This window comes from Schistocerca nitens, chromosome 2 (genome assembly GCF_023898315.1).
Source record: "Schistocerca nitens isolate TAMUIC-IGC-003100 chromosome 2, iqSchNite1.1, whole genome shotgun sequence".
In the NCBI taxonomy this organism is placed as follows: domain Eukaryota; kingdom Metazoa; phylum Arthropoda; class Insecta; order Orthoptera; family Acrididae; genus Schistocerca; species Schistocerca nitens.
This window is the reverse complement of record NC_064615.1, coordinates 1066685125-1066698862: the sequence shown is the minus strand read 5'-3', so window position 1 is coordinate 1066698862 and position 13738 is coordinate 1066685125. Positions and strand designations below refer to the sequence as shown.

Genomic DNA, 13738 nt, shown 5'->3' with positions numbered 1-13738 from the left:
CGCCTATATAAGACAACATGTGTCTGGCACATTTATTAGATTGGTTACTGCTGCCACAATGGCAGGTTATCAAGATTTAAGTGAGTTTGAATGAGACGTTATAGTCAGTGCATGGGTGATAGGACTCAGCATCTCCGAGGTAGCGATAAAGTGGGGATTTTCCTGTATGATTGTTTCATGAGTGTACCATGAATATCAGGAATCCGCATCAAATCTCCAACATCACTGTGACCAATAAAAGATCCTGCAAGAACAGGACCAACAACAACTGAAGAGAGTCATTCAGTGTGACAGAAGTGCAACCCTTTCACAAATTGCTGCAGATTTTAATGTTGGGCCATTAACAAGTGTCAGCAAGTGAACCATTCAACAAAACATCATTGATGTGGAATTTTGGAGCCAAATGCCCACTTGTATACCCTTGCTGACAGCATGACACAAAACTTTATGCCTTGCCTGGGCCTGTCAACAGTGACATTGAACTGTTGAAGATTGGAATGCTGGTCAGACGAGTCTCATTTCAAATTGTATTGAGTGGATGAATGTGTATAAGTATGGAGACAATCTCATGAGTCCATGGATCCTGCATATCAGCAGGGCACTGTCACAAGCTGGTAGAGGCTCTGTAATTGTGCGGGGCGTGTGCAGTTGGAGTAATATGGGACCCTTGATGCATCTAGATACGACTCTGATAGGTGATATGTACATAAGCATCCTGTCTGATCACCAGCATCCATTCATGTCCATTGTGCATTCTGACAGTTTGGGTAGTTCCAGCAGGACAATACTACATCTCACACATCCAAAATTGCTACAGAGTGTGACAGGAACGCTCTTCTGAGTTTAAACACTTCCGATATCCACCAAACTCCCCAGACATGTACATTATTGAGCATATCTTGGATGCCTCGCAACATGCTGTTCAGAAGAGATCTCCACCCCCTTGTACTCTTACAGATTTATGGACAGCCCTGCAGGATTCGTGGTTTCAATTTCCTACAGCACTACTTCAGACATTAGTAGAGTCCATGCCACATTGTGTTGTGGCACTTCTGTGTGCTCGCAAAGACCCTACAAGATATTAGGCAGGTGTACCAGTTTCTTTGGCTCTTCAGTGTATTTTTCAATACGCAACCATGTTATTGTCTCTCCTTTTATTTTCATATAATTACAATTCATCTTTGGAAACAATGATAAAACTACTAACTATCACTGTCCAGTGCAGCATTCACAAACCATGATTTTGTAAGAAATTTATAAGTCCATTTGGAGAGTTACAAATGTAATAAGTCATCTTTATGGTAAGTAGAAATCTATCTTTTCGATGCATTGTAGATATTCCAACCTGGAGTTTCCATTTATTAGTTTGCCTATAAACAACAGAAATGAATGTTTCTAACTCCAAGGAGCACCAACCATTTAATTTTATGTTTTCAAAATGATTCTGTATCATAAGCTGACTGATGTTACCAGTCAAAATTATTTTATCCTTCTAAAAAATTTTAAGGGCCAAAAAACTGTGATTTATTCATCTCATAATCTATCTTTGCTAATCGTTTCAGTAAGATGCAGGGGAGACAAAAAATGTTTGCTAAAATTCATTTAAACAGTGAGATAAATCAGTATTTTAAAATTAAAACAATTTTAAAGAGAATGGACAACTTTGTTAACACTGTGAGGCTAACAGTAAGCAGCACTGCACTTATTTTAAAAGTTCACCTTTCACAAACACTTTCACTCAAGAATTCCCTTGTACTGATGAATAGTAACACACATATTCATTCTTGAATATTTTAACTGCAGGAAGTTGGGCCTTATGGTCTAGCGGTAAAGCACATACCTGAAAACAGAAAGGTTGTGGGTCAAATACAGTCAAACAACAGAATTTTCAGACTGCCTTCAAACCTAACATTCCTCTCTCAGTGAGGCAGAGATTCACCAGAAATGACATTGATGAAGTGGCATCTAATTGAAAGAGTTACACCAGACCATTGAGCTGCATGACATTAATGCTATTATTAACTGCAGGAATGAGAATTTCTGTTATTAGCTATCTGTACAATATAGAATTTTGGGTGTCTGCTAGTGTCAGCACTTAGTTCCAATGTTGAAAATACATCTAAGTGTTTAAATGCTCTCATAATCTGCATTTGACCCCAAACATAATCAGGTATCTAGGACAGAATGACCCCTACATGCCAAGCAGTATGGATTCTGAACACACTGATCATGTGAAATCCAACTTGCACTTTCCTCACTTGACATACTGAAAGCTTCGGATCAAGGCAGTCAGGTAGATGCAGTATTTCTTGATTTTCAAAAAGCATTTGACTCAGTACCACTCCTATGCTTATTGTCAAAATTACAATCATATTCGTTATCAAGTGAAATTTTTGACTGGATTGAGGACTTTTTTGCTAAGGAGGAAATAGCATGTTATCTTGGATGGAGAATCACCACCAGATGTAGAGTCTGATGTGTCGGCAGCTGGGCCAACACCTTGTAGATAGAGGTGGCTTAACAGGCACGCGAGACTAACGCAGACGGGCGTGAAGTACTGGAACAGGATACGTAATTAATGCTATGAAGAAAAGAACGGAGTTTCTCATATACTTATCTTTAATGTCTTCTTGTACATCTCTATGGTGAACACAAGTGAGACTCTAATTACAATCACTGTAAGGCTAATGGCGCCTTGCTAGTTCGTAGCCATTAACTTAGCTGAAGGCTATTCTGTCTCTCGGCTAATGAGAGAGAAAGGCTTCGTACGTCTAGTCGCTAGCTCTGTCGTCCGTACAACTGGGCTGAGTTCGAGTCAGTCTCTCGAGACCTGCCTTGTGGTGGCGCTAGGTTTGCGATCACACAGTGGCGACACGCGGGTCCGACATGTACTACAGGACCGCGGCCGATTTAAGCTACCACCTAGCACGTGTGGTGTCTGGCTGTGACACCACAGAGTCAATTTCAGGTGTGCCCACAGGGAAGTGTGTTGGGACTCTTGCTGTTCATGTTGTATATTAATGACCTTGCAGACAATATTAATAGTAAAATCAGCCTTTTTCCTGGTATTGCAGCTATCTATAATGAAAGAAGCTGCTTGAATATTGTCAGATCTTGATAAGATTTCAAAGTGGTGCAAAGATTGGCATATTGCTTTAAACGTTCAGAAATGTAAAATTGTACACTTTGCAAAACAGAAAAACTTAGTTTCATACGACTATAATATCAATAAATCACATCTGGAATTGATTTCATACAAATACATGGGTGTAACACTCTGTAGGGATATGAAATGGAATTATCACATAGTTTCAGTCGTGGGTAAAGCAGGTGGTAGACTTTGGTTTATTGGTAGAATATTGGGAAGTGCATCAATCTACAAAGGAGATTGCTTACAAATTACTCGTGTGCCCAGTTCTAGAATATTACTGAAGTGTGTGAGACTCGTACCAAAGAGGACTAACAAGGGACATTAGGGCAGGACAAATGGTCACAGGTTTGTCTGATCTGTGGAAGAGTGTCACAGAGATGCTGAAGAAACTGAGCTGGCAGCCTCTTGAAGAGCTAACCCAAGAAAACCTACTTAAAATTTTCAAGAACAGGTTTCCAATGATGACCCTAGGAATATACTACAACCTACCTGTTGTTCACATGGGTATGATAAGGATAATATTAGGATAATTACAGCACTCACAGAGACAATGTAACAATCATTTTTCCTGCATTCCATATCTGAATGGAATGGAAGATGTAGACATAGATTATTTTACAAAAACTTGTCTCAAAATCCTATTATCCAAAGCTGCTGTTCGTATAGGTTAAGGTTTCATTCATTTTCCCTTAATATTCTTTTCCTGTACTTTCTAATCCTCTGTAATCACTTTCTCCTTTCCTTCTTCTGTTATCACTGTAACACAGAAGAACGCCTTTTTCTGCCTTTTAGGTAACAGATATCTCTAACACACACCATTTTTAATTTAAATTCATACACTGCATGAAGGCCATTTGGAGAGAGAGAAATGTCTCAGTTACATAAGAAAAGTATTGAAAGAAAGATGATGAAATATGTTTACTTCATCAGAATGGTGCGCTGTAATTCAAGAACATGAAAAAGATTCTTGTGTATTGCCTGTCTGAACGCCATTTAACTGCAGGGGGTTGGAAAGTTGAATTCTTGTTTGGATTCCTCTCTGGAAAATTCTTTGCAAAAGGCAAACTGAGAGACAGTTAACAAGTTCTGCTCAGAGAAAAAGGAGTCTATATTCAATCATAACCCTCTTTCCTAAAATCTTTTGAAAGGAGTCAAAAGAGTGAAACAGGTCTATTATTAGTGGTGGTTTTCTGCAGGGTATTCATGTCTGTCACAAAATATGGCCTCTGTCATTGACTGATTACAAAGATATGTTAAGGGTAGTCCTATGAAGTCAGCACAACATTTTAACACACTGCTAATGGTGCTACCACAACTATAAGAATTGCTACTCTTTAGTAAACTGATGAATTCTGTAGTTTTGAAACTTGTATCTGTTAGTGTTGAATGCAATGTCTGCTGAAATAAATCTAAAGCAGCTTTTTTGCATTATAGTTTTGGGTGCACTGTTTGCTGCAAATGTGAGAAAGTGCTCATCACTAGTATTTTGTCTTTAATTTCTCTTCCATTGACTTCTACCCATTTCCTTTTTATATTGTATATTATCGTTCTCTCACTTGATTTACATATGTTCATCTCATTATTTAATTTCATTTTGTGTATACACGTCTTCTTGTCTCACAAATTATACATTCATATTGTATGACATCTATTGTTATTCCCTTTCATTGTTCACATCCATAGAAAACAAGAAAACTGGTTAAATATTTCAGATGGGCCAAAAAATACAATGTCAAAGCAGTAAGGCACCAACCAGAGATTATACAACCCATATACAATTTGTACATGTTACTTTGTTGCCCCCCCCCCCCCCCCCCCACTTCCTTTACAAGGTTTTACTTAATATGGTGATGAAATGAGAAGTGTCTTCAGGTGTAAGATAAATTATTGGATCTTCTCATAAACTGAGGGCCACGGCAAAAAAAAAAAGCATCTCTCTGAGCCTTCTGCACCCCGCCACCCCAAATATATTCCCCCTCCCTCTTTCTCAATATATTCCCACTACCTTCATGTGCGCACGCACGCAAGCACACACACACACACACTCATTGCCAGACAAAGCTCACTATGAATTTAACCTATTGTGTCTGTTGTTCTTATGATTCTTGTGATATGTTATTTGCCTGGAAATCCGGTTTCAAGTTAGTAGAAGAGGTAGTGAATAGTGGAAATAAAATATATTTCAACTTCCAGGTTGTATCATTCATGGATTTTTTATGTTGGGACTGGCATTCTCTGGCTGCAACTACTTGGCAGCAATCATTTGCATTGCTGCATCAGTGGGCACAAGTGGAGCAGTCTCATCTGGACCATTTGCTAGCTTTGTTGATCTCAGTCCTAACTATGCAAGTAAGTTTCCTTAATGTTTAATATAGATCTTTTAAAGGTAATTACATTTTATGGAAATAAACTTGCAGATACTATATTGTAGGAATGTACCAACTAAACACGTAGTTCATTCCTATAAACATTTCCAAGAAACCTCTTTTTGCCAAGTGTTTAATTCCTTCATGTTCAAAAGCTCCAAATAAACACTGTAGGGATTTACAAATGAATTCCCCTGACTTGCATGCTAGCTTGTCCCCTCCCTAAGACTGGAGTTGTTTTTGTGCTACCTCATCTTCTGTGGTACTTTTAAGTTGTTCCTCTTTACTTTCAAAATATTTCCTGTAAACCGTGCAGCATAGCTTCAATGTATTTGAATAATGGCATCATGGAACTGCCAAAAGCTGCCACACTACATATTTATTTACGGACAACCAGTTTCAGTCAGATCACCATCTTAAAGTAATCGATTAACATTAAATTAGATTTAAAGGGCATTCCGTGGTTTCAAATGTATAATTATTTTCAGTTGCAGCATCTGTCATATATAGATTAACATGGTATACATTTCTCCATCAGTCACCAAGTGTAAATATCAACAGTCCATTGCAGTCTTCAGTATACTGTGTGACCAAAGTGTCATTGAGAATAAATACACATTATAACAGTGTTTCAAGGTTCCATGATGCTACCTCTTTAATTTTCTTTCAACGTAACTTTTAAGTGGGTTGGTGGTGGTGATAAGTCCCCTTACCTCCTTGTCTAGGATTCAGAATGGAGTTATGTACCAGTACTCTGGTGGGAAAATATTCAACAAGCTCCTGTCTAACATAAAGCAAGAAATTGAAAATCCCCAACAATTTGTCAGAAGTGCCACAGGGAACTGTGATGTAGCCACTCTTGTTCTCTACATACAGAAATGATCTACCAGACAGGGTGAGCAACAATCTGTGACTGCTAATGATGCTGTAGTGATGGGAGAGTGTCATCATTGAATGACTTGTAGGAGGATAGAAGATGACTTGGATAGAATTTCTATTTGATGTGATGGATGGCTAGTTGCTCTATAGACAGAAAAATGTAAGTAATGCAGGTGAGTAATCCTGTAATGTTCGAATACAGTATAAGTGGTGTATTGTTCGACACAGTCACACTGAGTTAGTATATAGGCATACTGTTGTAAAGCAACATGAAATGGAAAGAGCCCATAGTCAGTTGCACGCAAGGTGAGCAGTAGACTTTGGTTTTTAGGAAGGATTCTAGGAGAGTGTAGTTTGTTTTCAAAAGGAGACACTGTAGAGAACACTTAGGCAACCCATTCTCAAGTACTTCTCCAGTGTTTGGGATCCCCACCAGGTCGGATTAAAGGAAGACATTGAAGCAATTCAGAGGTATGCAACTATAGTTGTTACTGGAAGGTTTGATCAATATGTGAGTATTACAGAAATGCTCTGTGGGGGTCAAACAGGGTTTACTGGAGGGGAGAAGACATTTTTTAGTGAAACATTATTGAAAAAATTTAGAGAGCAGGAATTTACGACAGTCTGCAGAACAATTCTGCTGCCATATCCTTCTTGCACAAGGACTGCAAAGACAAGATATGAGAAATCAACATTCATACAGAAGCATATGAGGTGCTATCCAAAATTTTCAGGACTGATGCTGCCATCTGTTGAAAACCTTGCCTTTGGACTAATGGTCACCATCACCCTCAAAGTAGTTCCCATCTGCAGGTACACACTAGTCCCAATGCTTCTGCCACTGGTAAAACGTTTTCTGGAAGTCCTGTCCTTTGAGGGTGTTTATCACTGACAGTGATGCTTCTTGAATCGTCTCTAGAGTGTCGAACTGATGGCCTTTCAACTTGAGTTTCAATTTTGGGAATAGCGCGAAGTCACAAGGCGAGTGTGGTGGGTGGGGTACAACCGCCATGTTGTTTTTTGCCAAAAAGGTCCTGGTGAGCAAGGACATGTGACAGGGTGCATTGTTGTGATGTAGCAGCCATTTCCCTTGACGCCAAAATTCGGACCATGTCGCCACACATTTTCACGGAGCCATCGCAAAACGTCACAGTAGTACGCAGAATTCACTGTTTGGTTGGGTGGGATGTATTCTTTGTGCACAATTCCCTTGGTATCAAAGAAAATGATGATCATGTTCTTCACTTTGCTTTTCACCTGTTTTGCTTTTTTGGGTCTTGGGGAGCCCGGGCTCTTCCACTGGGATGATTGTTGCTTTGTCTCTGGGTCATAACCATAAATCCAGCTCTTGTCAACAGTGATAACCCATAACAAAAAGATTGGATCATCAGATGCGGTCTGACGAAGATCTGTGCACACTTCAACACACTGTGCCTTCTGATCGGCAGTCAAGATCCTTGGCACAAATTTTGCGACGACACGATGCATGCCCAATTTATCAGTCAACATTCACTGACATGTCCCATAACCAATACCCACTTCATCCACAAGGTCTTGAATGGTTTGACGTTGATCTGCACAAACCAATTGTTGAAGTTTGGCAACAATGACTGGTGTTGTGTGGCTAATGGCCCTTCCAGTGTGAGCATCATCTTCGATGTCTGTATGGCCGGCCCTGAACCGAGCATGCCACTCAAACACACACATGTGGCTCGTGCTCTGTCCCCCAAACACTTGTTGAATCATTGCAAGGGTCTCCGTAGCACTTTTCCAGAGATTTGCACAGAATTTGATACACACACACTGTTCTGTTCACGGATCCATCGTAAAATCGCCACACGCCAAACACAGAGTATTACAGAAATCACTGTGGACACTTAACACATCCTCCCAGCTGAATGCCACTCCGCACACTGACTCATAAGATACGCAGCTCTCACCATCTAGTGGTGCAAATATCTACTACTCCTACTTTCCAGATGGCAGCACCAGTCCCAAAAATTGTGGATTCCACCCCATGTAGAAAGTCTTTTTTTCTCACTCCATTGTTAGTGGAACAAGAAAGGAAATGAACAGCTGTGCTACAGGATATTCTCTGCCACACACTGTATGATGATTTGTGAAGTATGTATTTATTTGTAGATGTAGATTCAAAAGAAAATTAAAAACATACATCAGTGGCCAATCTTTCTACAAATTATCTGAGTATCGAGGTTCAGGATCTGAAAAATTCTGTTAACTACATGGCAAGTAGCAGTATTTGGTATAATGCTGCATTAGAAGTAGTAATGTACCATAAATGGGACTCGGTATTTACCGGTGTAGGAAAATATTGTCTTTGAAAATGCCATCATAATCAAGATGAACAGCAGTATCTGCAAAAAGTGAGGCGGCAGAAGCTTTTTTCAAACTATCGGCTTCCTTACTAATTTACTAAATTTAATTTAGATGGCATAAGTGTGAAAAGTGTTAAGCTGTGTAGTCATAGTTTATTTTTAATGCAGCATAAATATTAAGTTTCTATTGTCTCCTTATCTTTTGCTAGTGTATACCTTGAATGGTTCCACATTCCTGGAACTTCTTATTGGTGGGATCAACACAACACAGTTAATTAATAAAGTTCATTATATGCTTAAAATTAATGTAATATTAAATATCTTATCATCCCTATTTCAGGTATTCTGTTTGGCATAGGGTGCACAGTGGCTGATCTTCCAGGTTTCATTTCTCCAGCTATAGTTGGAACGCTGACGTATCAAAATGTAAGTATCTGCATTTACTTCTGTACTCTGGAAACCACTGTGAAGTGCTTGGCAGAGGGTACATCCCATTGTATCAGTTATTTGGGTTTCCTGTTGTTCCATTCACATATTTAGTGCAGGAAGAATGATTGTTTAAATGCTTCTGCGTGTATTGTAGTTAATCTGATTTTTTCCTCATGATCCCTATGTGATTGATAAATAGGTGGTTGTAGTATATTCCTAAAATTTCTTCTTGAAACTCTGTAAAGTAGGCTTTCTCAGGATAGTTTATGTTTATCTTCAAGAGTCTGCCAGTTCAGTTTCTTCAGCATCTCTGTGGTACTCTCCCATGTATAAAACAAATACGTGACCATTTGTGCTGCCATTTTCTGTATATGTTCAATAATCCCTGTTAGCCTTATTTAGTATGGGTCTCATACACTTGATTGATATTATACACTGGGCCATATGAGTGATTTGAAAGCAATTTTCTTTGTAGACTGATTGCACTTCCCCAGTATTCTACCAATAAACTTAAGTCTACAATGTGCTTTACCCATGACTGGGCCTGTGTAGTAATTCAATTTCATATCCCTATAGAATGTTACTCCCAGATATTTGTATGAATTGGCTGGTTCCAACTGTAACTCACTGATGCATTTTTGAACATTTAAAGCAAGTTGCCAATCTTTGCACTACTTTGAAATCTTATGAAGATCTGACAGTATTTATGCAGCTTCTTTCAGATAGTACTTCACTGTAGATAACTGCATCATCTGCAAAAAGTCTTAGGTTACTATTAATGTTGTCCACCAGGTCATTAATGTACAACATGAACAACAAGTCTCTACTCATTTCCCTGGGGAAAACCTGAAGTTATTTCTACATCTGACAATGACACACTATCCATGATAATATGATGTGTCCTCCCTACCAAAAAATCCTCAATCCCATCACAAATGTCACTTGAGATCCTTATGATCTTACTTTTGACAATAAGTGTAGATGTGGTACTAAGTCAGATGCTTTCTGGAAATCAGAAATACTGCGTTACCTGACTGCCTTGATCAGGAGCATTCATTATGCGTGAAAAAAGTGAGAGTTGGGTTTTGCATGATCGATGTTTTCTGAAGTCATGCTGGTTGGCATGTAGAAGGACATTCTCTTCACAGTACCTCATTATGTTTGAGCTCAGAATATGCCCTAAGATTCTACAGCAAATAAATGTCTAGGATATTGGATGGTAGTTTTGTGGATCACTTCTACTGCCCTTGTGATAGATTATGATTAGAAGAGGGTCTAACTCGGCCACAAATTTAGTATAGAATCTGATACAGATGCCATTGTGACCTGGAACTTAATTCAGTTTTAATGATTTCAGCTATTTCTCAACATCACTGACACTAACACTTATTTCACTCATTTTTTTAGTGGCATGAGGATTAATTTGGGGCAATACTCCTGGGTTTCCCTTTGTAAAAGAACATTTTAAAACAGTTTTAGTTCCTGTCTCATTCACAAGCGATTGGACACCAACTCTGGTGGCACAGCCCTTAAGTATGACGAGAATTTCTTTGGTTTTGTGAAAGATAATTTGACAGTATTCTGCTACGGTAATCATTGAAGGCTTCGCACACTGCTGTCTCAACAGCCAAACACATTTCATCAGCATCTCCCTGTCTATAGCCCTGTGCTTTGTTTTACACCTATTATGCAATAATCTTTGTTTCTTTAGACGTTTCTTTACAGTGACTGTATACAATGGAGGGTCCCTCCATTATGAATTGTTCTACTTGTCCGTCCAGTGCTTTGTCAACTATACTTTTAAACTTGAGACACTGTATTGTACTTTAATTATATATGTAAATACTACTGAACTTTGGTTTATTTATTTTTTTATATAATTGATGTCCAAACATTGCAGTGGTACTGACTCACAAAGCGAAAATATCGTTAATACATTCTACTGCTCTGTAAAATTCCAATGGGCACTTTGTATGTTATGTGGAATGATATTATGGAGAAGGCCACACTAATAGATAAGTACCAGTATGTTACTAGTTTCTAACTGTTGATCAACGATAAAGCATTGGAGACATAGCAGGTTTCTAGTTTGTGAATAATAATGTAGGGAAATTACGGTGACTTTTTTGACTGAAGTGATCTGGTGAAGAAAACATAAGAATGCAATGGGGATGGAATTTTAACTCCTCATGGTCCTCAGTAAAATACCTTACCATTAGACATGCAGGCTCTCATTTCCTCTGGAAAATCTGGTTGTGAAAATCTGATGTCCTCTGCCTCTCCTCACATTAGTTTTTTGTCTGTTCATCTTCTGTTATTTTAAGAAGTACAGCTGTATCATTGTATTCTGAAAACACTTTTCTATCTTCATTGTTAGTCTCAAAACATCCATTATCAAGCCCTTAGCCCTAATATTCATTATTGGATTATCAGTTCCAGCACTATGACAGTAGATCTTAAAACTTAAAATTGTACGTTTCAGTTATATGGTACAGTATACACCTTATTGATCACTTATGGATGATAACAAATGTTGTGTGTCCTCCATAACTATATCGATTCCAATAGTCTTCTTTTCTAGTCTGCATCCATCATTTAAGTTCTGTGAAATTAAGTGGCTCTGTTTCTGCCTTCTCGAATTAAAATGTAACTTCCTTGTACTTGCTCTCCTGCACATAACATTATCACTCTCATTTGTAAAATGAATTGTGAGATATATACTTCATTACTAGGCCATTCATGAATTATAGATAATATTTGTGAGATATTTTATTTCTTATCCAAAGTAATTGAGAATGTAATATCTAATTGTGGTTGTACTGATACATGGCATTTTCAAAATAATAACACATATTAAGGAAAAAAGGATGCATGTGGCCAGCGGTTGGTAGTGTGTGTGGATAAGGATGGGCCAGGATATCATGTTGATTGGGTGGTAGCAGAATATCACTTTGCCAGGGGGGGAGGGGGGAGGGGGAGGGAGGGTGCTATGATTGTAGATGGAATATTCCTCTCATTTCTGGATACTGTGATAAATAATCAAAGTTGTGACAAATGTGACTGTTCTGGGATCATACTGGGAGATGTGAGGGGAGGAGAGTGCTCATTTTCTGCAGGTTCAGGACTGAAATATCTGTAGGATTCACTGCAGACAAAAATTTATTAAGCGATGGAAACTCCAGGTAGGAATATCAACAATGTAGGAAAAGACAGATTGCTGCTTACCATAAAGATGACACATTAAGTTGCAGACAGGCACAATTAAGACACTTACACATTAGCTTTTGGCCACTGTCTTCGTCAGAAAAAGAGAAACACACACCATTCATTCACAAAAACAAGCCCGCCTCATGCACACATGACTGCTGACTCCAGCAGCTTGGGCCAGAATGTGTAATTATTAAGTAATTTTGTAGTTTCAGCAAGATGGTTCAAATGGTTCAAATGTCTCTGAGCACTATGAGACTTAACATCTTAGGTCATCAGTCCCCTAGAACTTAGAACTACTTAAACCTAACTAACCTAAGGACATCACACATATCCAAGCCCAAGGCAGGATTCGAACCTGCGACCGTTGCGGTCGCGCGGTTCCAGACTGAAGCGCCTAGAACCGCTCGGCCACTCCAGCCGGCTTTGAGCAAGAACTTACATTTATATTAATTAACATTTATTTTGAACTGGGAATTCTTAAGGTCCCTAGTAATATTGTATTATAGTATTTGAATTATTTGTCACTCTGTGACCTTATGTCTAATAGGTTCTTTGTTGATAGTAATAATTATTTTGATGTCTGGCTGTTCTAGCAAACCCCTAGTCAGTGGCAGATAGTCTTTCTGATCACAGCTGGAATGCTGTTTCTTCCTGGAGTACTTTATCAAGTCTTTGGCACTTCAGAACTTCAATCTTGGAACACACCTGACAAAGGTGATCATGGAAAACATCAAGACAAGCTTGAAGATATTCTGCACTTAAGTGACATCTCTTCAAAGGACTATAATGAGAGTGTAGAAATGGAATCTGTAAGGCTGTGACAATAAGGCAACTGGAAATAAATGTTTTATGTCCTTTCAAAATACTAAACTTTAATGGCAAGTATTTTGTATTTTTTCTTATAGTATGTGGAAACTCAGGTTTATCAAGATCACTTGTGTTGAGCCTTGTTAACAGCTTTATCACAAATTTATTGCTCCAAATGTGTCCAATTTTAACGTTCTGTTAATCATTGTATTCAGTTAACAAATGTCTTTGGACTCCATTTTAATTTTGTAATAGTAATATTTATTTATTTGCAAACAGCTTTTTTTTTTAAAAAAAGTAAGAAAATGAAATAAAAATATTTGATATCACCTTTTATGTCTGATGTGTCAAAGAATAAGTTATATTATTAGGAATATGTTTCAGTGTGTCATATAAAGAGTTCAAGGGGAGTGATAATTTTAGTTATTTTACTCCTCATTAATCATATTTCTGCATCAGCATCAGGCATAGCATATCTTGCCTTTTCTTATTTCCTTCAGTTTCCTAAGTTTAAGCTGGTGATTTCCTAAATTTAAGCTGGTGAGGTGGTGCAGTTGCTG

The 13738-nt window shown here is 38.3% G+C and overlaps 1 protein-coding gene across 3 annotated transcripts in view; it reads left to right on the top strand.

Moving 5' to 3' along the window:
• LOC126237448 (sialin-like) overlaps positions 1-13356 on the top strand; it is a 191648-nt gene extending 178292 nt beyond the window's left edge. For all 3 annotated transcript variants that reach the window (XM_049947578.1, XM_049947577.1, XM_049947579.1), the window contains exons 8-10: positions 5345-5500; positions 9073-9158; positions 12965-13356. In XM_049947578.1, the coding sequence (XP_049803535.1) occupies positions 5345-5500; positions 9073-9158; positions 12965-13192 (470 nt within the window). In that variant the 3' untranslated portion in view covers positions 13193-13356. The remainder of the gene's footprint in view (positions 1-5344; positions 5501-9072; positions 9159-12964) is intronic.
• Positions 13357-13738: the final 382 nt, after the last annotated feature.